Raw genomic sequence first — 23,303 nt, 5'->3', positions numbered from 1 at the left:
CAAGTTAAGAAAAAAAGCTGAGTATTTGATAAGGGAGGAAAAGAAGTGGGAGGGAAAGGGTTGAGTGGATATAAAATAATAAAATGAAGATGTGTTCTATATCCCTGCTTATTATCATGATCATATCAAATACAGAATGTTTTCTTACTATGCATAGCTCCATAAAGAAAAGGTAACAAGGAGGGTAGGAGAAGACAGCATAAACATTGAAGTATGTTTGGGTTTTTTCCATAGGCACTCAATGGAGAAAGGACCAAGAGCAAGATTTAAAGAACGTTCTGAAGAACACTGACCAGGACATACCATTGGTGTTCGTGAGTGGAAATCACGACATTGGCAATACTCCCACAAGAGAAACAATAGACAACTACTGCAAGAACTGGGGAGATGACTACTTCAGCTTTTGGGTTGGAGGTGTTTTCTTTCTTGTGCTGAATTCTCAGTTATACTTTGATTCTTCCGAATGCCCCGAGTTGAAGCAAGCCCAGGATGTGTGGCTCAATGAGCAACTGGCTGTGGCTGAAAAACAGAAATGCAAGCATATAATAGTGTTTCAGCACATTCCTCTGTTTCTGAGAAATCCAGATGAAGACCATGATTATTTTAACTTGGAGAAATCAGTTCGTCAAGAGATAATGGAAAAATTTCATAAAGCAGGTAATTGCTCAGATTTTTGTTTTAATTTGTTCATGGCTATGCTGCACAGTAACTTAGTGCTTAAAAGGCTCATTGTTCCCTCCAGGTCAAGATTACCAACTGAATCTAATCAGATGTAAAAAACACCAAACAAAATTTAAAACTTTAAACAGTAAAAAAAATTAAAATAATTTAATTTAAAAACCCCCAGTCTTTAAAAGTAAGCAGCAAGGATTAAGCTTTGCAAGTACTGAGAGATACAAGACAACCTGAGTTTGTCCTGCCTAAGGAGTGTAAGGTCAGGTATTGCCATAGGAGAAAAATACAGAATTTGTTTTACATAAAACATGAAAACAGAATTCAGAATTACCTTGGAGGTTGTTTTCTCCCACACTGAGCCAATTTTAAATGAAGAGCACTCCAGATGTATTCAGTGTTAAAAAAGTCTTGCTCTGCTAAGATGAGTCCTTGGCATATCCATTACTAACAGGGGCCATTTCTGGCACGAGTTCCACCTGCTCTTCATCCCTAAACAGTATATTGTACCAATTCTCTTAGCTTTGTTTGCTGACACTTGAATGCCATAGAGACAGACACACTGTACTTGTCCTCTTGCCTGCTCCCATTGTTTCCTCTTAATTGCCTTCATATTCTTGAGGTGTTTTAGTCCTTCACCGTTTCCTGCCAGCCTGCCACCCTTGCATCAGTGTCATTTTTTCTGTATCAGCAGGAGAGCAGAGTATTTGGGTTACTGAACAACACAAATGGTTTATGATGCTGTTTGGAATTTACCATAGAGTAAGTAAGCCTGGACACATCCCAAACCAGCCTGATTTCCAATCTCTGAATCTCCTACTGTTTCCAGTCAGTGGGGCTCAAATTCACAGCTATCTGAAGGCTCTCCAGAGGAGAGACATTTGCAAGTGGATTTTTTTTTTGCCATGAGACACACCACCTTATCTTTCTCAGTTGTACTAGTGTTAATACCATAGACAGTATTGCTGTTGGAGAGTTGGGCAGCTAAGTGACTGCTTTGGTATTGTTGGCTAAAAGCACCTTCTAGTGCATCAGAGAGCTTGTTAAAGGACGTTGCCATACAAGTGTATCTCAGTAAATATACATTAATATAGAAATGAAAGCAGTTCTGGTGTAGTTTCCTGACATCCAGATGATGTACAAACATTTGGTGGCACTCGAAACTGGGAAGTACAAGACATGCTGCAAAGTGTTATCATTGTAGTGTTTATCATTGTTTTGTTCCCCCATTTAGTGAGAGAGATATTTCAGATTGATTCTTCTGATGTGTAGCCAGAGGCCTAACCAAGAGGTGGGTAGGCTTCACATAATTGGGGAAAGGAAGAGAGAATGGGAAGACAGCAATTCAGCACACCTCTACGAAAGACATTCCCAAGCTCCTCCATTTTTACCCTCTCCCCATTATTTCCTGTCACGTTTCTCTTTCCAATCCCTAAAGGCCCTCCCAATGTGCTGTCATGTCCAGTTCCTTAATGAACATGGTAAAACATTTTTCTTTTGCTTTCTGTTCTATGCAGTAAGTAAATGATCCAATAGGTACTGTTCACAATCCAATAATCAAACTTGTTTCTGCTTAAATGAATATAGAGAGCAAGCAGCTCAGTGTAAGTCAGAGTGCAGAGAAAAATTAACTGCCACAAAAGTTGTCTGAGAGTCTCCCTAGTAACAGGTGCATTCTGTTTCCATTTTATTATTCTGTTGGAGAGTGACCTTTGTAAGACCACAGAATGTTATCAGTGGATTGCAAACAGGCAGTTACCAAGGGAGAACAGATGCACAGGTGTGCAATGACACTACTTATTTTCTGGCTCTTTGTTTTTCCAAAGACAGACCGATTCCAGCATATCATTAGACATGAAACTGGTTTTCCCCCAGTTCACTTCATCTACTCTTGAAGGATTGAAACACAGAATTTTGCTAATAGATCCCAATCTACTTTGCCTTTTGAGTTTTTTTAAATATGACTCGTTGCTTAAGAAGGCTAACCCCTTATAGCACTTCATTTAGAAACTTGCTTTACTTGTTTATGCTGAAAAAGAAAGTCTGCTTTTCAAGGAGCCCACCAGGCTGCTTCTTCCCTTGAGCTACCACCAGTGCTTCCTTCCTTGGGCTCTCTCATTCTCTGACTCAGTGTTTCTAATCTCTCTGACAGTTCATTTTGAGTGTTTTGGGGGTTGCTACATTTGGCAATGCAGTGTTACTAGGTGGGCATCATATTTCAGTTTTCGCTAACCCAGGATCAGACCTGGAATTGTCCCGGTTTTCATGTTTATTCTTTCTCTAGAAGTGTCAGACACAAGCCATAACTCAAGAGAGACAGGAAAGGAAGGAGGACCTAGTAGTACAGGTCTTTACATGAACAAAGAAATTCATATGGGTATGTGTGGGAAATAATCAGATACTTATGGTGCTTTAAAATGAGGTGTGAAACCCCAGAAAATTATCCTTTGAAATTCACAGCCCAGATCTGCTGTAGTTATTCTCTTCTAATCACTTACATGTTAAGTATATTGTTTTGGGCTTAAGAACCATAGCTGCTCATTACAAGCTGATATAAAAGACTAGCTGTGGAGGCTACATCTGGCATGAGTAGAGAATTGCATTTCTCACATAAGAAGTGTCCTTAACAGTTGGGCTAATTAAAGATAAAATCATGTCCTTATGATAAACATTTATAGATTGAAAATCTGGCACTTGTAAATATCTACTACTACTACGCAAAGTTAAACGATACATGTAAGCTGCACGCCTGAGAGATCCTCCTAGATCATCTGTTCTTTAAATGCATTACAGGTATTGTCTTTGAAACAGTGATTGCAGTGACAGTGAAAATCCAACTCAGTTGAGAACAGAGTTTGTCATTGAAGTGAAAATGCATTTCTGAAAGTGTATTTGTATGAAAATACAAATATCCAAAAGTTTAGTCTCAGTTGCTAAAGCTCTGTCTGTTCTGCACACAGCAGGTAAAAACATGTTGATAAAACTCTGCATGCAAGAGCTGTGAATGAGTTGACCTCACATTCTCATCTGTGAGACCTGCTCAAGTCGCTTTGCTCTGCTGTAGGAAATGCATGTTCAGCTTTGAAAAGCTTTACAGTGCTGGTATAAATAGGTTTGCTCATAGTTTTGTAGGGGAAATAATGAAGTAGTGGTGTAGTCAAAAATCTGGTCTGCATGTTGTATGCCTCTGATAGTTTTTAAATGAAGCAGTTTAAGTAATGCAAACTACTTGTAACAAATCCCAGTCCAGTATTATTTTCTTAGGACACTACACATTTTTTTACATAGCCTGAAAAGTTTGGGTGTTTTCAGTGAGCTGTAGACAGTCTTTTGAAGACTTCTGGTTCTGAGAACCATCAGTGACACTGAAATTACTGAAGTTACTCAAAATACAGTAATAAATGTTTCTTAGTGACCTTAATGAACTAAACCATCCAAGCAAATGTGAGCTGTGTTGAATAAAGCCTAAATTAATAGTTGTGTTTTTCACCAACAACATTGAGAAAATCCTTTTTGGTTCAGGGTGAGATAAGAGATTTTTGCATCCAAGAAAGAATCACTAAATAACAGATAGGAAATACAGGAGGAAATTCCCTGTAGTCCCCAGAGCTTTTTTTTTAATTAAAAAGTTCATTTAAATTTCTTCAAAGCAGTTTTTCAGATTTGGTTAGAAAGCCTTAATTCTTACACAGAGTGGGAAAGAGCAACCTAACTTTATTAAATGACATCTTTCTCTTGTTCTCTTTGTGGTTATAGGTACTGTAACTTCTAACACCTTTACTCATAGGGAGTGTGCAACCTACAGTCACCTCTTTAGAAATATTATGGCAAAGTAGTATTAAAGGAAGAAGCAGCTTTCTGAATGTCCTCAGCTATGAGTGCTGGAAGCTGTCATTTCTAAAGTTTACCAGACAGCATATGCTAGGTTTCATTCTTTTCTTTGTTGTGTAATCTAAGTTGACAAGGGAGTAGTATTTCCCTCTTCCTGCCATTGAGACCTTGATTTTGGCAAAGCCTGTACACTGAGTAATCTCGGTGCTTGCTTATGTGTCACTTTATCAGTATTTTAGATGACTTGGATTTAAATACTCTCAGCTTCAGTGGTTTAGATCAGCATCTTTCAGCCTTGACTTTATGCGTGTATAGTACAGGTAGAGCGACAGCAACCAAATGTGCTACCTCCTATGTCACTGTGTAAGAGCAGTGTCTCTCAAGGCCACTGCCCAGGTATGATATAATCTAGCATGCTGGCACAGACATTATTTTCAGAAATTCATCAGCAAGTAGAAATTTGTTTAGTGGAGTCTGTAATAACACTAAGTAATATTGCTGCTTAACTAACATTCTGAAATCTCTTTTTATCCACTGTGCTGGAGTGTTGCTTGATAAAACCTTTTTGATCCTTAGAGCATACAGCAGACCAGTAGGGCTTGGTGTGTTGAGATAGTGAACGCTTTCATTTTCAAATAGAAAAAGCAGCCAACCCACAAAATAAATTCCACTGAAAGGTCACAAGAGGCATTCACAAAAATTAACTTGAAACAGAGAGTGACCTTCTACAGACAGCACCTCTAAAGGCTTATTTAGACCAGCAGTGTAATTAGGTGTTCCGGAGTGACCCTTTGGCTATCTCTGTTGTTCATCCTCTGATTATACAGGAAAAACAAGTGAAACAAAACCTTCTCTATATGGCTTTGCTCAGTGCTGTCTAATAGACGTTTCTGACATCACTACACTTTGCAAAGTTGTCTCCTGCTACGCAGATCCCCTGACCACCAATTACATCTTTAGTTTACAAAGCAAATGTAAGGAAGCATTTCCCTGCAGGTTTGCAGTTGATGTTTGCAAACAGCAGCCTATGGCATATTTTTATTAAACTACTTATATAGTGCTAAGTGCTGTGAATTCTAATTATTCAGTTGTGTTTTATTCATACAAGTTCTCTGATGAAGAAGATTGCTATTTAAGGCTGACTGAAAAGGTTACAAAATAGAGGGTGTTGATCCCCGCCCAGCACCAGCAGAACTATTTCCTTCTACTGGAGCTCTTTTGGTGTGAAATGATTGGAATTTTTTTTTCAAAGAACTCTGAGAACTGCCTGAGCACTGAACAATTCTGTTAGCAGAGCTGTGACTGATGCTTTCACATCTTTGCTGCTGTAACTCCTGCTTGGCAGATGGGGTGATGTGAGCACTCTCAAATTACAATGAAATAAAATCAATTCTATTCCTCACAAGAGGCTTTGTTTACAAAGACTACCAAATATTATTATTCACTACATAGCACTAGAGTCTTGAAAAAATGAGGTGCACCACCTGCCCAGGGGAGAAAAAAGGTACAGCAAAAAATGCCTGTGGTTAATGTGTGCTCTTGTAGGGAAGCTGAAAGAACCACATTTTGGAGTGCCAAATTGCTGTGAGAACAGGTACTGCATCTGGACTCACCACATTGTTCAGCACTTCAGAAAGCAGCTGTATGCTGCAAGCAAAGGGAAGAAAGAAAAGCCAGTTTGTGCACATGCCTTGGAGCATCCATGTGACTGCAGTGGTTGTATTCGCCTTTTACAAACTATCTAAACATACACCTGTGGGCGTGTATACGCACACACGTCTCCTACAGTAGCATCTCCCTGTGCCTGGGCACTGCTTCTTTTGTTCTCCTGACTATGAAAGAATACTAGAGTTTTGGGAATGGTCAGGTTTTTCACTCAGAACAATTTCATGTCTTTACAGAACTGCTTCTTCACCTATTTGCTTCCATTTCAACTCTTTACTGCTCCTCTACAGCTCCTGCAGATTGGGGGATAAATCTGTATAGGATCAGCTTTGCTAGTATATCCTCTTTCTTCAGTCCTTGGTTGAGTGAGAGGTCTGGCCAGTGAAGGCAGTGATTTTTAGATAATTATATTTTAAACCTATTTTTTTACCATTAAACTTCAACAGTTAACATAAAATCAGAGCAGTAGGATCCCTATAGCCCAGTCTGTGGCTTTTCCAGTGCTAGCCAAAGCTTTGCAAAGAGCAGAAGCCAATATAGGGGTAGTTTTTGCAAATATTCTTCCCGTGTCTGAGAATTCTTCTTCCAGGGACTTAGTTAATCACATTGGCTTCATCAATATAGTGCAGTTTAAGGATTGTTTTATAGATTTGTTCAGCTTTTACAGTGGAGGTTTCACAGTGATGTGAAGAAATGCCTCCTTTTGTGTTCTTTGAAGTTCTCCTGCAGCCTGTATTGAGAGCCATAAATCTGTAAATGAAATGCAGTAAACATAGATCCCTGTCTGCAGTTACCATAAAAAGTAGTGCATTAATCAGTATTTCAAGGGTGATAATCTGAACCTTGTGACAAATTTCATTACTCGCTCAGAACCACTTTTTTCCCCCGATTTTTCTAGAGAGTGCATGAGAGGAGAAGCGAGGTCTGTACTGTACCCATTACATATTTATTATGTCATTCATATTGCACTAATTTAGCCTTCTCAGTCTCTTTTAGTCTCATTTGCTTTTGCTGAGAAAAGCATTTATTTAATTGAAGGCTCAGTCTAAATAAAGCATGCTACTGATTTCCTATGCTGATTATTCCAGGCATTCTCTTCCTAATTTGGAAAATCTGCTTACTTTTTTCTTTGGTTTATTTTTATATTGGTAATTTTCTTCCTATATTTTTACACTGTCCATAGTGCTGGGTTGAGTAGTTTGATTTCCAACCGAGGCTAGGTCAGTCACGTTTTGGACACAGTAAATATGCCTCAAAATGGTTTTTGTATATTAGAAAATAGAGTTGGCAAACAGCTCCTTCAATTCAGGGGCTTTGGGAAGCAAGCCATGGAAGTGAGTGTAATTATAGAGTCAGACACCCCCAGAATTTAAGCTAGTTCAAGTCTGAATTCCAGGCCAGATAGCAACTGATTGAGGAAAAATTGTTTTCTAGATGCATAGATTTTATGAAATAAATATGGATGTATTATTTTCCATCCCATTTTAACTTATTTGGATTTCTGTAATCATTGAGACTGGGGCTGTATACCTTGAATTAAACTATCAAACATTTAATTTGTGAGGGTTAGGAAAACAGGTGTATTTCATAAACCTTCAGTGCCACATTGTTATCAGATATACCTGATGTCTGCTTAATAAAGCAAAAAGATAACTCAGCTAGCATTTTGTGTGTAAAATAGAGATGATTCCTAAGAACCTAACTACTACAGGATGTCTGTTGGTCCACATATTGAAGGCATTCCTGCTCGGGTGGGGTTGAAAACATGCCCACTCATCCATGTCTTTTTTCTACACTACAGAATACAACAGCAAGAGCCCCTCAATTCAAGAGAGATATTGAGGTCCTGGAACGTGTCCAGAGAAGGGTGATGGAGCTGGAGTTATTTAGCGTGGAGGAGGCTCAGGCGTGACCTCATTGCTGTCTACAACTACCTCGAGGGAGGTTGTAGCCAGGTGGGGGTTGTTCTCTTCTCCCAGACAACCAGCAACAGAATAAAGGGACATAGTCTCAAGCTGTGCCAAGGGAGGTATTGGCTTGATATTGGGAGGAAGTTCTTCACAGAAAGAGTGATTTGACATTGGAATAGGCTGCCTATGTAGGTGGTGGAGTCACCATCCCTGGAAGGTGTTCAAGAAAAGACTGGCTGAGGCACTTAGTGCCATGGTCTACTTGATTGGAAAGGGCTGGGTGATAGATAGCTTGGACTGGATGATCTTGGAGGTCTCTTCCAACCTGACTGATTCTGTGATTCTAAGAGGACCAAATAAGGGAGAAGTTGGAATGACAAGACTGCAACTGCACAATAAGGTCAGATTAGGATGTACTCGCATTAATAGAAGCTTCCCATAAGACACAGCTAAATGTCTTTGTTCTCTTACAGTGCAGTTACATGAAAATGATGCTGACCCTTTTCCCTGGTGCCATTGAATTGTTGTTTAGAAGGATTTCTCAGTGGTAAGATAGTAATTTTGTGTGAAGAAGATGCCACACTTTAGCTTCTGCTAATAATCTGCCTACTGCATATTATTCAGGGTGTAGTTTCCTTTCACATAATAAACTATTGTCTTGTCTGAGTCTTGTCAGAAATGAAATCAACAGCATGCTGACAACACCAGAGCAGCTAAAGGTGTCTTTCAGATTTTTTTTCCACTATGACCAGACCTCTTAGTGGCAAATAGTTCAGGTAGGATTTAGTTTTGTTCAGGTCATTATTCTGCTCAGGGTTGTTTGGAAACTGTAGCTGCTGTAAGATGGTCACCACTACAAAGACCAATCTTGTAAATCAGAGGTACTGCAGTCTGAGATTGTGGTGGGTTTATATATGTGCAGATGCTCCTGAGCTTTTCTGTACTGAACTGTTCCATGAAAGATCCAAAGCAAATCTGGTATCTGTTAGATCTCTTCCGCTGTTAGGACAGTGAGTCAGTTTCCCAGTACCAAATTACACCACCTCAGCAAGAAAATCCCCTTGTTGTGCAGTGTGCTGTTTTGTTTCAAAAAGACTGAAGAGAGATACATGAGAAATTGAGAAGTGACGGTAAAAGCTGTCCATCTTGCCAGAGCTCTTAAAAGGAGAAAGCTTGCTGAAGTTTTTCTGATCACTACTTAATTGGTGAGTTTGCTTTAGAACAGAGACTTTGGAAACAAGTGTGTGGGAAAGTATTCAGAGGTATTTTCGAGTATTCTGTTGAGAAATGTCTGCAGTAGAAACTGGGAACAATGTAGAAGTATTGATACTGTGGTTTGACTTGGGTTTTCCAAAGTAAAATACGAATTTTGTTGGAAAGTTGTTTACAATTAAGTTGTGCTTTAAAGATTCTGCTTAGTAATGAACATACAGGTAACACTGAAGGTAGCATGCAGAACTACATGAGCTGTTAATGACCTTTCTCAGCACCTATCTATTGCCTTGCCAAAGCCACTGTGTGCCTTTACAGTCTTGAGCTGACATAATGCAGTGTATGAATTAGCATAAAAGGAAAGTATTTCTTAACTCACTTCATAGTCAAGTTAATAAAGAATCTAAAGGCTTATCAATGTATGTATTACATCTCTTCAGCTGACTCTTCACTCTTAAACAATCCACATTTTGGTTGGTTGTTTCAGCATGAATTATTTACACTGCTTTGGCACACAAAATTTGTACCAACACACACAGGTATTTAATTCTTTAGTAGGAAAGCATTATACTACAGGAAAGGGAGTTCTGATCAGATCTTTGGAAATAGTGAATCTTTTTTATCTTTCAAAATTAGCTATGTCAGACCAGAACTGAAAAGGGCTTTTTGTGCTTTATCAGAAAATGATGGCAAATTGCGTGGCAGGAGGACATCTTTGGTTTACTAAAATCAGAATCAATTCCTGTATTTAAACTTTTTTCCACAAAGATACTGATTTTTTTTAGCAAAATGATTGAGCCTGAAAACATTATGGTTGGTGTGCAGACATGAAGCTCATTGGTTTTAAGTATTTTCATGATCCAGGTACAGTTCTAGAACAAAGAGAGCAAGACCTGGTGTCTAACACTGTATGGTAACTATGCTGGGTCTCTGGTTTCCAGATCTGTTCTAATCAAAACTGAATTTGGCAGTTCAGGCCTGTTTTCCCCTAACAGATACTTACTAACTGGAGCATCGTCGTGCAATCGGGCATCAGTGATGATCACAGAGACAGTAGGTGCAGTTTGGTTTGCATGTTTAGTTTTTCTCTGTGTAACTATCTGCATAATTTTTTACTTTATTATGATTTTAATCCTTTTTTTTTTGGGGGGTCTTTTTTAATGAATAATGCATTCAGTATGAATAGTGTCTTGCAGTAATGGATCCTGCTTTTTTTGGTTAATGGATACTGTGAAACCTCCAGTCACATTTAAATTCAAATCACTGTATCTTTCATAAAAAATGAAATAATGAATGCTTGTGAAGGTGCCATCCTTTGGACATTTATTTACACAGCAGTGGTTTAGTATTTCATACAGCTTTTATATCAAAGCTTTTCCTAACTGCTGTTTCAGAACCCGGGGATTAAAACCAAATCATTGCTCTACTGTTTTTTTTGGGGTGTTGTTTTCTGCAGTGGATAGGACTGTACCTATCTTGTGTGTGGCAAACCTGTTTAACTGAACTGAGGATGCTTTAAAGCAGGCTACAGAAATGAGCCCTGGCAGGACACTGTTCTTTCCTCACAGAATTTAGGGGGTAAAAAAAAAGGAAGGAAAAAAAGAGATGGGGAGGGCTGTCTAGGAAATTGACAGTGTTAACTTCAGAAAAACATCTGAAATGAATAAATTAAATTTGAGTGCATACATCTCTAAGATTCTTTTTATGTTTAAGATCAAAAGCAAGAGCAAAGTAAATTGCCTGCTTGTCATCTTAGTATTATTGCATTGACTGGTTCAGATTTCCTTCTTATGCTAACTAACAAAAGCGAGTGGAATAGAGTTGAGTGAACAAAAACATGCTGTTGAAGAAAAAACAACATCACTTAGACTTCTATTAATACACTGCAATGACATGTTTGCTGCTTTGTTTAGAGGGTGTTGCCCAGAGAGGCTGTGGAAGACTTCAAGGCCAGGCCAAACAGGGCTTTGAGCAGCATGGTCTGCTAGAAGGTGTTCCTGCCCATGGCAGGGGAGTTGCAACTAAACCGCTCTGAGTCTGTGTAATGCAACAGTAACAAGAATGAATACTAGCACTGGAAATTTAAAGTACCTGAAAACTGAAATCAGGGCAGAATTTTTGCTGAGAGGTGTCTAAAGCAGATACTGAATTCTGCCAGAGGCAGATGCTGAGCAGAGAGATCCACGAGGGCATTCAGCACTGAACACCTGTCTAGTGCTGTTAGGAGCTGAATGATGTAGCTGAAAGTGAGCATTTGGATGAACAGTACCCATAACCAGCAGCTTGGTTAGGCAGAACCTGCTCCCACGGCCAGAAGGAGGTAAGACTGGTTTTAAATCATGTCCCTTCTGCTCTCAGGTATCATGTTTCACTGCTCAACCAATTACCTCAGTTCCGAACCAAAATACCTTAAGTGTAGGCAGTTAGCAGGTGGAGTTGCAGTATTTTGCCTGAGAAAAGAAGCTGCCTGGCATGTTTTATATCCCAGAGCTTTTATACTGCACCATCACCTTTTGGTCTCATTGGACTTCTCACAAGTTTATCAAAAACAAACTCAAAACCCCACCCAAACTGTTTTGCTAGGTTCCTGCAGCTGAATCATTGTGAGCTCTCAATATTACTATGCTGACTGACTTGAAAGTGTAACTCAAACATCAGACAGATAAGCAGCAGGTTTCACTGAGCAAAGAGAATTGGTGCTGATAAAATAAGATAATAGACAAGTTTTATGAGAGGCTGAGCGAGCTGGGGTTGTTTATCCTGGAGAAGAAGAGGCTCAAGGGTGACCTTATTGCTGTCTACAACTACCTGAAAGGAGGCTGTAGCCAGGTGGGGGTCAGTCACTTCCCCCAGGCAACCAGCAACAGAACAAGGGGACACAGTGTCAAGTTGTGCCAGGGGAGGTATAGGCTGGATGTTAGGAGGAAGTTCTTCACAGAGAGAGTGATTGGTATTGGAATGGGCTGCCCAGGGAGGTGGTGGAGTCGCCGTCCCTGGAGGTGTTCAAGAAAAGACTGGATGAGGCACTTAGTGCCATGGTCTAGTTGATTGGACAGGTTGGACAGGATGATCTTGGACATCTCTTCCAACCTGGTTGATTGTATAATTCTAGTTGACAGTAACCATATACCACTATCCAATGTCAAGGTCATTTCATGCTCTGTTTTCCACCTTGAGTAATTTGCTGTTTGAGAAGGGTTTGGATTTTGAAAGATGAAAGCACATGTAGCTTTTACCAAGCAGACAGCAGAATAATTCATGTTTTGCTTTCCAAGCTGCTTAATTTTTAACTATAGTTGGAGCCTAGTTTATATATTTTGTATCATTCTTCAAATCACTCCCATAAAAGCAAAGGATTGCTGTCTTAAGACACATTCACCTACTTGCCTTTTAATTTAATCACTGTGAAAGAAATCTACTGCAGGAGAATAAGTGGAAGGTTTTTCTGTCTTGAGAAATAAGGATGGCTTGAAAAAGAAGGATTTCCTTGTGATGTTCCTAATCACAGCTCTGCTTAAATTGCTTCTACTCTTTTCCAAAACTGAGGCAAAATCAGCTGTTGCTAGCTTTCTCCCCTACGCCCCACAAAAAATATAGTTATCTGGGTTATTTTTGAGATGCTATAACTTTAATCTCTGCCCTACCACTTGAACAGGACTAAGCATGTGTTACCTTTTCTGTTAAGTGTGGAATGTATGGGAAAAAAAAAAAAAGAAGTTTGGTATTGTCATCACAGTGTGCATCCCTGTACATCTGTATAGGCTTGCTCATGGAATGATAAAAACAATGGTTGGAAAGATGATTATCAGTGCTGCATATTTAAGAATAGCTTTTAGCCTGGGGTGGTGAGCAGGACCATTGCTGCAGAGGAAAGCCCCACAACAGCTGGCACTTGCCCCCACGTGTGTTTCACTCTTCTGTGCTGTTCTCCTCAGGAACAGGCACAGGTTTAGACTTTTGCTTGTTGGTTTATTTTTCAATATGAATACAAATTATGTTCATCAAGGTACAGCATCTATAGAATAGTGCCAGGAAATTAATTTTTTTCTACTATAGCACAGCAGATTTTTAGCCAATGTAGCCAAGTGATAGGAAAGATTAATTTTCAGCCAGTTATTTTGGTAACCTGCTGGCTATCTAGCCATCGCTATCAGGGAATACTTAGTGGGGGTTGAGTCACTCACTACTATGTATTTTCAGATGCCTTATGTAGGACCATCAAAGCATCCTTACAAATAAGGAGCACACAACCTATTGTGTTTCAAAGAGAAATTACACTTAAATACTTTAAGTGCATCTGAAAATGTTTTGAATTGTCATTAATAGCATCATAAATCAACACTTGCTGTAACAAAATATAAAATTAATTCACATGTTTTGTACTCAGTTATAAACAACAACAGAAAATAAGCCTAGTAGTTTCAGCCATCTGGTCCAGTAATTTTTCTGTTTCACAACAGTGTAAAATAGCATTAGAGGCAGCTTCAGGAAGCTGCAATAGTCTGAAATCCAAGGATCTTAGACTGAAGAATGCCAAAAATTACACCCAAAACCTGTTTGCAAAATTAGCTATTTATACTAACTGAAGATTTCCATTCAAAATAAGTCAGGCATCAACTCAGATTAGCAAGAAAGCGGATGAATTTTTTTTTCCCAAACTACAAATGCTGTTGACTATGCTGCTCAGCTGTGCCTGTCAGCAGTGCATAGAAGAACTGGATGGTGAAAGATGCTGGCATGACCTGGAAATGAAGTGCTGGTCTACGAAAGCATGTTCTCTCTTAGGAAGAAGCTGGGTTCTCAACTGTGTTGTTAGTAGCTTTTAAAATCTTTGACAGGAAAGGTAAATACTTGGCATCAAAATTAGTTTTTCATTACTTTTTTTGACTCTTAAGACAGAACAAGAGTTCATTTTGTTGTAGAAATAAACATATTTGATTAAAACTTAGGAAACATCAAATGAGGTGGGAAAACTGTCCTGTAAGACAGTCAGAATGGCCATCCAGAGTAAACAGAGCTCCTGCCATTTTATTTATGTTTGCAAAGCAGAAGAAACAAGAAGTAGCAATTGCTGATTGGGAGGTAAGGATGACAAAATTGTGTTTCATCTGACATGGTTTCAACATGGTGGGAGTCAGGAGCACACAGCCCTATAAGGGGAGGCGGAGGGAGCTGGGGTGATTTAGCCTGGAGAAGAGGAGGCTCAGGGGAGATCTTACTGCTCTCTACAACTACCTGAAAGAAGGCTGTGGCAAGGTGGGGATTGGTCTCTTCTCCCAGGCACGCAGTGACAGAACAAGAGGACACAGTCTCAAAATACACCAGGGCAGGTTTAGGCTGGATGTTAGGAAGAAGTCTTTCACAGGAAGAGTGATGGGCATTGAGATGGGCTGCCCAGGGATGTGATGGTGTCACTGACACTGAAAGTATTTAATAACAGACTGGATGTGGCACTTGGTGCCATGGTTTAATTGATTACATGGTGTTAGGTAATAGGTTGGACTTAATGATCTCAAAGGTCTTTTCCAACCTGGTTAATTGTGTGATTTCTGCAGAAATCCCATAGCTACTGAGGATTGTGGCAGGAAAATACAGCTGGTATATGGATTAGCTTTACAAGTTGGTCAAAGACAACATTTGCAAACTTAATGAATTTTTGTTAAATTACCATATTCTAGGAGAAGAAGACTCGGTGGACATGACTTCAAATATTTTAGCTAATCAGACAATGATTTAGGCAAGAACTTCAAAGTACATTGTAAAGCCTTAAACAACATGTTTGTCCTCTTTACCTGCTTCTACTTGTCATTTAGCTTTTCTTTTACTCCTGACCAAGCTTGGATGACACTTGCATAGATGTTGTTTTCCCACAACAGATCAGATGTATTTCTTTCAAGTTTTTTTATGCAGTGATTTTTTTAACTGTAATACAGTCCAAAATATAAAAAAGTGTATTTAACAAAACAGAAGGGAAAAGAACAGCCTTAAATCATTAAAAACACAGAGGAAATTAGAATAACCCTGCCTTGTTTGTACCCTGTGCTAGGTAAATGTTATTTCATGTCATTAGCAAGCCTGACGCACTTTGCAGGTTGTCAACTGTTCCTTTTTTGGCTACTGTCAGCCTTCTTCCCTCCTTCTTATAATTCACAATTTCTTTTGCTTATTAGTTTTCTTTGATGTACTGCCTCTGTTCCATCTGTGATAACCCCTGATGTTTGTGAGAAAAGATTACAAATTATCTTCTCATTTATGTCTCTTGCTTGCCTTTTTTGGGTGGTTTTGGTTTCATTAAGGTCACCAGCACTGGGTAAACAGGTTTAAGCTCCCCTTAGTGACAACTGTTAATTGACAAATACAGCTCCACAATCCTTAAATTTCAACTCATGTTTTGGTAGCATCATTCTTTCAGCAGTTCTTTATTACTGATTTTTTAATTCTAATTTTAATCAGTTTCCTCTAGAGTGTTCCTTTTTCTTAGCCAAAGGAGCAGCAAGATGACAAACCTTGCAGTAAGCATAAAGAAGTCAGCTACCAGTAACCCCAAACAGAGCTAGTGGAGCAGAATTAAGTTTTTTACTAATTATTACTATTAGAACTATTTATTGCAGTTTACTAATTACTTGTTTAGAATGTAAGCTCAAGTAAATTATTTAATTTTACACTTCATGAGCCATTCAAGAATGAAGATAAACACAACACCTGTAACTGTATTTGCTACAGAACTTTCTCTACAAGCACACAGCTGTGAAAGCCTCAGCAGAAAACCTCAGCAGTATTTACTGTAACACATTTTATACATAGACTGCAGCTGCTAATTAAATGTATTCTCTCTTTGTTTGTTTCTTTTCTTTTTTTTTTAAACCAGGCATTAAAGCTGTATTTTCTGGACATTACCATAGGAATGCTGGGGGATCCTACAGAGGACTGGAAATGGTGGTTTCATCAGCAATAGGATGCCAGCTGGGAGAAGACACACATGGGCTTCGAGTGGTTGTTGTGACAGATGAAAAGATTGTTCATAGATATTACAGTTTGACTGAGCTGAGCAGCCAAGGCATAGAGAAAGAGCTGCTAGATATGCTTGCAAAGCAAAATTAGGCTATGTCAAATGATCTTTTTTTTTTCTGTATAGGACTACAGCTTCAGAAAGTTCCCCCAGGCTGAAGATACAGATTTCTCTCAATTTGTTATCACCCTAAATAACAAAAAAAAGTTGTTGGCAGGTTTCTCTCTTTCAAAACAAGACCTGTGAGGAATGTGGAAGAACAGTAGAACTAATGTGGCAATCTATCAGTGAAAAGAATTGTTCTGAGAATTTTTACTTTTTCTTTCCAACAAGGAAGTCTTATCCAGCAGTGTATGAAAGAGTGAAAGTTGTAGCTTTTGAAGAGCCCTTTAAGTCAGGTCTGTTTTAGTTTTATAGTTCATAAGATATTTTGAAATCAATACATTTGGTCATTTCTATTGCACTCTGGATAATAAAAATGGGGCACTTCTTAACTCTATAAAAACACATCTCTAAAACTCTAAAATCAAGAGATTCCCACTGACTTTTAGCAACCTTTGGATCAGATCTTGTTACCTAGAGGTTGTATTTTTGCCCATTTCTCATACATTATTTTCTTATCTCTTCAGAGCCAGCGGCAACAGGAAAGCAGTCTGTCACAGCCTGGGTTCCCTCCCATTATATTCTACTTTTATACAATGAAAAGTCTATAAATGAAGCATATATAGATGCCATTGACAGAAGCAGAATATTTTTAAGTTTAACTGCCATTCAGTAAGCTTATACTCTTGCTACAGCTTCAGAAGTTGGAATAATTGTATGGGGAGAATATTCTCTGTTGTTATCAGAAGTCATGGTGACTTCTACAAATGTTTGATAACAAAATGCAACTTAAGAGTGCCTTATTGTAATGTAATACAACATCAAGTGTTGAGTATATTTTCTTCACTGGAAAAAGTCTTTTAAAATAAATTATATAGAAAGAAATGTGCAAGCTGCAATACACCTATTTTTTAATGTCTCTGATTTGTTTACTGTTAAATGCACAGCCCAAAAAAGTCTTCATGTAATTAACACATACCTGATTTTATTTTCTGAGTATTTTGTTGAGCACATTCCAATCCATGCCACAGGTTATCCAGAAACAGACACAGAGCAGCTTTAGCACCTGAAGAGAGAACACAAACAATATTGGCTGAGAAAATAAGGCACTCTGTCCCTTTTGTTTAGTCACAAACAACATGGTTCCCTTGAGGAACAGATACTTAAATATGGCAAAAGGGATGAAATGCTGCACTGAAAAGTCAGGTTCATTACATTTTAGTCACATCAGTTTATCTTGGAGGCTCCTTCTAGCTTGGTTTGTGGCATGTGTGAGATTCTAAAATCACCCCTGTTGCATTTCCTTGTGATGGCAACACAGCTGTAGCTAGACAGCACCAAATGTGGACTCCTGTCCCATGGCAATAGCCTAAGCAGAGGTAACATTTGATTCAGAAAGAAAGAAAATTCTTTTGCATTTATTCTCCACCTGATTTTGCCTAGCTGAACATTTTCAGTCTCATTTTCAAGGGAACACCTGGGAAATGAGAAAGGCTAGATTACTTTGAAATATGTAGGTACCTAAGTGCCCAGTTTCACTGGAAGTTAAAAGCCTCTACTTGGGTATCCTTTAAAGCACTACTTTTAAAAATTGGTCCTGTGTGACTGGGAGCTATTTCGCAATCACAGCTAACTGACAGTTTCAAGAGTGAGATGATTCTGGTTTACATTTTGCAGAGGGAAGTCTCTGTATGACTTAAATCTTTCAGTCCATTTACATTATAAGGCTGAAGAAGTTCAGCAGAGGGACCTAACTGTGAAGCTTGGGAAGAGTGAAGCACAACTTTGGGAGGAAGTCTTTCCACAAATATGAGAATGTTAATAGCAGTAGTATAGAATGTTCTAATGTTTTAGAATTACAATGTACTAATATGCAAAAGAAATTTTAATATAAGCATGATTTTATTTTTTTCCTGCTTTTTCCAAGTGTCATCTCACTGTAAGAAAGTCTGTGGCATTTTGTTAAGAGGATATCACTTCAGCACAAAGCTGGAGTTGTGCTAACAAAAATAAAGGTTTCTTTATATCCCAAATTCTTGGTTTCTTTAAGACTGTCTCTCTAAGAATATCTCAGTATGTTCACATGTAAAAATATTACACAAATTTGTCTTTACTTCAGAGTTTTATAAACTAAAGCTGGGTTGCTGCCTTCTTGTCCTTTGTTGGATTTAGGGAGCTAACAAGAGTAGTTTGTAGCTACACACTTTGCCTGGGCTCTCACCTAGACTTCTGTCCCACCTGTGATGAGGACAGACAGTCCCAAAGAATGTGCTTTCTGCTATTGTCTACTGAACTAGAAGCTAAAGGAGACAAATGCAGGTAGATTCTTAAAGGCTTGATAAACATTGTTATCAAACTCACCAGATGATGAAAAATACTCTTTTAAGTTTTATATTTGCAATAAGGAAGCCTTTTTCTCTCCTTTTTTTTTCAGTTCTTGCCTTGCAAGTTTTGTAAAGGAAGAAAATTAAACTTGGAGAGAACAGCAAGTTGTGTGTATAATTATTACTTTGTAGCTGAGATGGCATTCTGTTGAAGATAACATCGGCTGAAATGAAGGAATGGCTTCTGTAGTACTTGGACCTTGCTGAGCCCATGCCTCATTTCAGTGAAGTAAGACTTCGTACACTAGTCTGCTCCTTTGCCACAGCCTTAGTTTAACAAATGTAGTGTGTTAGCACACATACTAAACTCCTTGGCATGCCAAATCTAACCCAGTGGAAAAACAAACATTTCCCTTGCAATAACAATGAATTATTGCCCTTGCACTGCACCTTGTTTCAAAACATTTCTTATTTTGAATGCCAACTAGGAACTTCCACCCAATTTCTCATTTATATGAAGTGGATGGAATTGTGTAATACATGGGAAGGGCTTCTAGCCACAGCATGTTGCTATATGAAGCAAATGAAAAAAAAATCAGAATATGCTTTTTTACTAGCATGACAAATTTCCTTTGATCACTTTTCTTAGCATAATGACCTAATTTAGCATGAAGATTGATGTCTTAACTAATTTGAAATTACAGAGGTCCTGGTAGTCACAGTGCTACGTCATGTTTATGTAAAGAAAAATAATTCATAGGATCTTAAAATATGAAAAAAATCCACCCATAGAGACACTAATTATAATTTTAAAACCCCAGCTTTTGATGTCGAGGACATTGTTTTTCTATCTCCAGAAGGGCTGATAATTCTGTCAGCATATGGCTGACTTCAAGACAAGATGTCACTAGGAGTTCAAACTGCTGATGAAACAGAGAGCAAGTGAGGCCACATACATTTCTGCAAACTCAAGGCGGGGGGGTGGGAAATCAAGTGACCACAATTAATTTTGATTTCCTGTGTCAACTAAGAGGCTGAGATAACCCCTGATGACACTTATTAAATGTGGAAAATTCATATTAGAACACCAGAGCAACCTGTGAAGGTAACGAAATGCTACATAATTAAGTACAAGCTGAGGTGGAGACCTATCAACAGGAGGCAAATTACTAAAAAAACCCCAACAACAGAAAAAAACAACCCACCCCACACACTGAGGAGAATTTTGGTTTGCCAAATTCTGGGTTGCCACTGTCAATGTAAACAAGTTAAGAACACTCTTATTCCAAATCTTTCCAAAAGCATTCACTATGCCTTGACCAGGCTCTGCACACTGCTTGCCTAGCTTTGGATCCAGCATCTAATCTTGCTGGGTTTAATAGAGGTAATGCTTTGATAGGACCACAATATTCAGAATTAATCACATTTTATATTGAGAATGGGCAGTGTGAGATGTAAAATCCCTTCCAACATCTCTATTTGCTTTAACAATGCTTTTCTTACCTCAGCACAGCAGCTTGTTTTCTCCTGCCTCCTTTTTCCAGACATTATCCTCAAGTCGCAGTTTTTCATTCTGCTGTGAGAACAAATAACACAGCTAACGTAAGCAAATAGACAGTATTAAACCCTAACCACTTCACTGTTTAAAAATGCACAGTTCCTCTATGTATGTCACTGTACAAGCCACTGCAGGCTAACACATCATTGTTTCAGCTAATGTTAATGCTGTGAATAAGCCTCTTTCCTTAATGCTCTCATTAAGCCTCCCTTGCAACTGCTACTTGAGCACAGCAATATCCTTTATAGCAAGGGAAATGTTTACTCACTTATGAGCTATCAGCAAGCCTGCCTGCCAGGCAAACCCTACCATTACCTATGATTTCATGATAAACAGTCCCATGCAGAAATGCTGAGTTTGCACTGGGAAGTTTTAGAGGGAGTTTATGCTTAACTAATATTCTACAGTTACAAGAAACTTCCTCTCTCCCTACTGCATGCTGATATATGAGACATCACCTCACTGGCAGGTATGAGAATGTGGTATCAAGTGGTTACCTCAGTTACCTCCCAAGAACTACTAGCAAAATAACAGCCAACAGAGGAGCAAATTTCTCAGGTGAAGATGAGATATCTACTAAAAAAAAGAGCTAATAGAAGAAGCCTTTTTATGGGCAAGCATGTGAGTTCCAAGATGTGAATCTGTTGCTACAGCTCCATTTCCCCTAAAATAAGCAGCCACATGGCAGCTTCCACATCCACCACATTTATTCCAGGGGCAGCTTGAAAGAGCAATGGATGCTGTCAGCTTCACACAACTAACAGCAGACTAACAAGGAGGTCTTGGACAATGAAAGATTTGTAGGGTTCTTCTGAGGAGTTTTTTCAGCTTAGCTGTTTCAGCAAGCCAAATTATTTCCTCTCACTGTGGAGCAAGGTCTCATGAGTCATTTGCACCCATTCTAATGCCATTTGCTCCAACATAAAAGGGTTTTATTAATTGTTTGTTCCTCAGTTATCTGAAGATTAGACAGTTCAATGCTGATAAATGCAGGCACTGTGCTCCCAGACACATTTTCATTTGAAGATACTCTGTAGAGAATGTGGAGAAAAAAGCATTAGACTAGACTATTAAATTAGCCTCCATTCTAAAAGAAACCCAACACTGATGCAGCAAATAGATACACAAGAGGGAAAGAAACCCAAAACTATGTAAACTACAGAACTAAAGCAACAGAAACAAACCAAAAGCTTTTCAAGTAATACACAGAAACATACCACACACTTCTCTAAAGAAGAAAACAACGACCACAAAAAACACAGACCAAATAACCTACAATCCAGAGGGCCATTACTTTTTTTTAATTGACATTTTCATTTGTTTCTCTGGAAGCAATTTCCTTTGTTAGCACTTTATCAAATGCAGGTAGCTTAGTACATTTTAGTGCATTTCAACTAATAAACAGCTTTTTTTTTTTCCCCTCTAAGAGACCCATTACAGCCTCATCCTATTTAAAATTAAAGTTTTCTTGTATTACTTTTGGGTAGCCAGCAATTGAAATATGCATCTTCTAAATCTAGCCTTATCTTTCTTGAGTACTGGTTAGAAACACAGTGTGGCCTGTTAAACAAACTGGTAAGACCATTACCTACATCTACCCCAATCTTTCTCACTCATTTCCATACAAAAGAGGCATAGAAATACAGGCAGGTATCTCATCCTGCTCCATTCAACTGAGAGAAGCAGTCCCACCTATGGCAACCTGCCTGTCCAGACACTTTCTGAATAATTTGCCAATAGCACACCAGCTTGGAATCCAGTGCCTTGTATTTGGATACATGTGACACAAAGATACTCCTGCCACAGGAGGACATGGATTTTCCAGCATACCATGAGGGTGTGAACAGGACATGGAGTGTGAAGACAATAATCTTTGTTTTTCACAAACCTGAGCTGACGACAGTCTTAGCATTCTATTCATTCCAAGTTCTGGGTTGTCATAACCCATGTAAAGGCTGATATTTCAATCTGGACAATTTCCTTTTTATGTACCTCCAGGAGATTAACTTATCCTAGCCTGTAAATAATGTCCAAGCTAAATGGACTGAATTGCTCCTGAAGAGGTCTCTGCTGACTACTGCGACAATTTAGGTGGTTCACATACTTAGACAAGACTCCTAACCTTTACCTAAGTAAGGTTAGGTTAACCCTGGAGGAGGCAATGTCTCCCTCTAACTCTACCCAACCTGTTCAATTTTCAGAGCAATCTGAGATATAACTGAAGTAATGCAGCACATGAGCTCTGCAGACCAGTACTGTCATTTCCCCTCCATCCTCAGTCCTTCTGTTTTGATTAAAAAGCACCTACAGGAATATGATAAAACAGTGTAAGATTACTGAATGTGATTTATGTCTTTTTACCAATACAGCAGGTGAAGTGTTCATCACCAGAAATAAATTCCAGCAGTTACTGGGATTGCTGTTCTCAATGTGCTTCAGCATGTTTTGTTCAGGCTTATTCAAGGAGTCTTACAATACCATATCATCAAAAAAGAGGTAAGAAAGAAAATCTATCCTTCATTAAAAAAAATATTTTTTTATGAGCACACTGCCTCAAGACAGTAATGATTAAGAATTTCACTCACTTTTTCAAGAAAGCAAGTAAAAAGAGAAAGAACAGAGAACTGAGAATGCTGTCTGTTACTGTGACCCAATTTGAAAGCTGAAATAGACCAATTATTGTTTAGAGAACAGCATTCCTTTTCACTCTGTAGCAATTTAACCCAGATAATAAGTGCATATTTAAAATCCAATTCATTTAAAACCATAAATGCTGCCAATCTTCCCAATCAAAGGACTTTTCTTGTTCCCTTCATTTGGTACACTGCCACAATAAGATAACTGAGAATAAATATTTCGTAAAGTGTATTTCCGAGCCCTGTTTTCAACAGAATTTTGTTTGCTGTGGGTAAATGCAGGGTAAATAAATACATATTTTACACGTGGGTCCTTCAAAATTAATTCTAATGTTTACAGCCTGGATTTTTTAATATAAATTAGTTTGCATTAAAACCAGATAT

The 23,303-nt window shown here is 38.5% G+C and overlaps 1 protein-coding gene across 2 annotated transcripts in view; it reads left to right on the top strand.

The window, feature by feature from the left end:
• The window catches only part of CPPED1 (calcineurin like phosphoesterase domain containing 1), a 42,783-nt gene extending 24,349 nt beyond the window's left edge, over positions 1–18,434 (top strand). For both annotated transcript variants that reach the window (XM_064152964.1, XM_064152965.1), the window contains exons 3-4: positions 235–657; positions 16,159–18,434. In XM_064152964.1, coding sequence (XP_064009034.1) covers positions 235–657; positions 16,159–16,391 — 656 coding nt within the window. In that variant the 3' untranslated portion in view covers positions 16,392–18,434. The remainder of the gene's footprint in view (positions 1–234; positions 658–16,158) is intronic.
• Positions 18,435–23,303: the final 4,869 nt, after the last annotated feature.

This window comes from Pogoniulus pusillus, chromosome 13, assembly GCF_015220805.1.
Source record: "Pogoniulus pusillus isolate bPogPus1 chromosome 13, bPogPus1.pri, whole genome shotgun sequence".
Lineage (NCBI taxonomy): Eukaryota > Metazoa > Chordata > Aves > Piciformes > Lybiidae > Pogoniulus > Pogoniulus pusillus.
The sequence above is the reverse complement of the archived record's forward strand: the minus strand, read 5'-3'. Positions and strand labels throughout refer to the sequence as shown.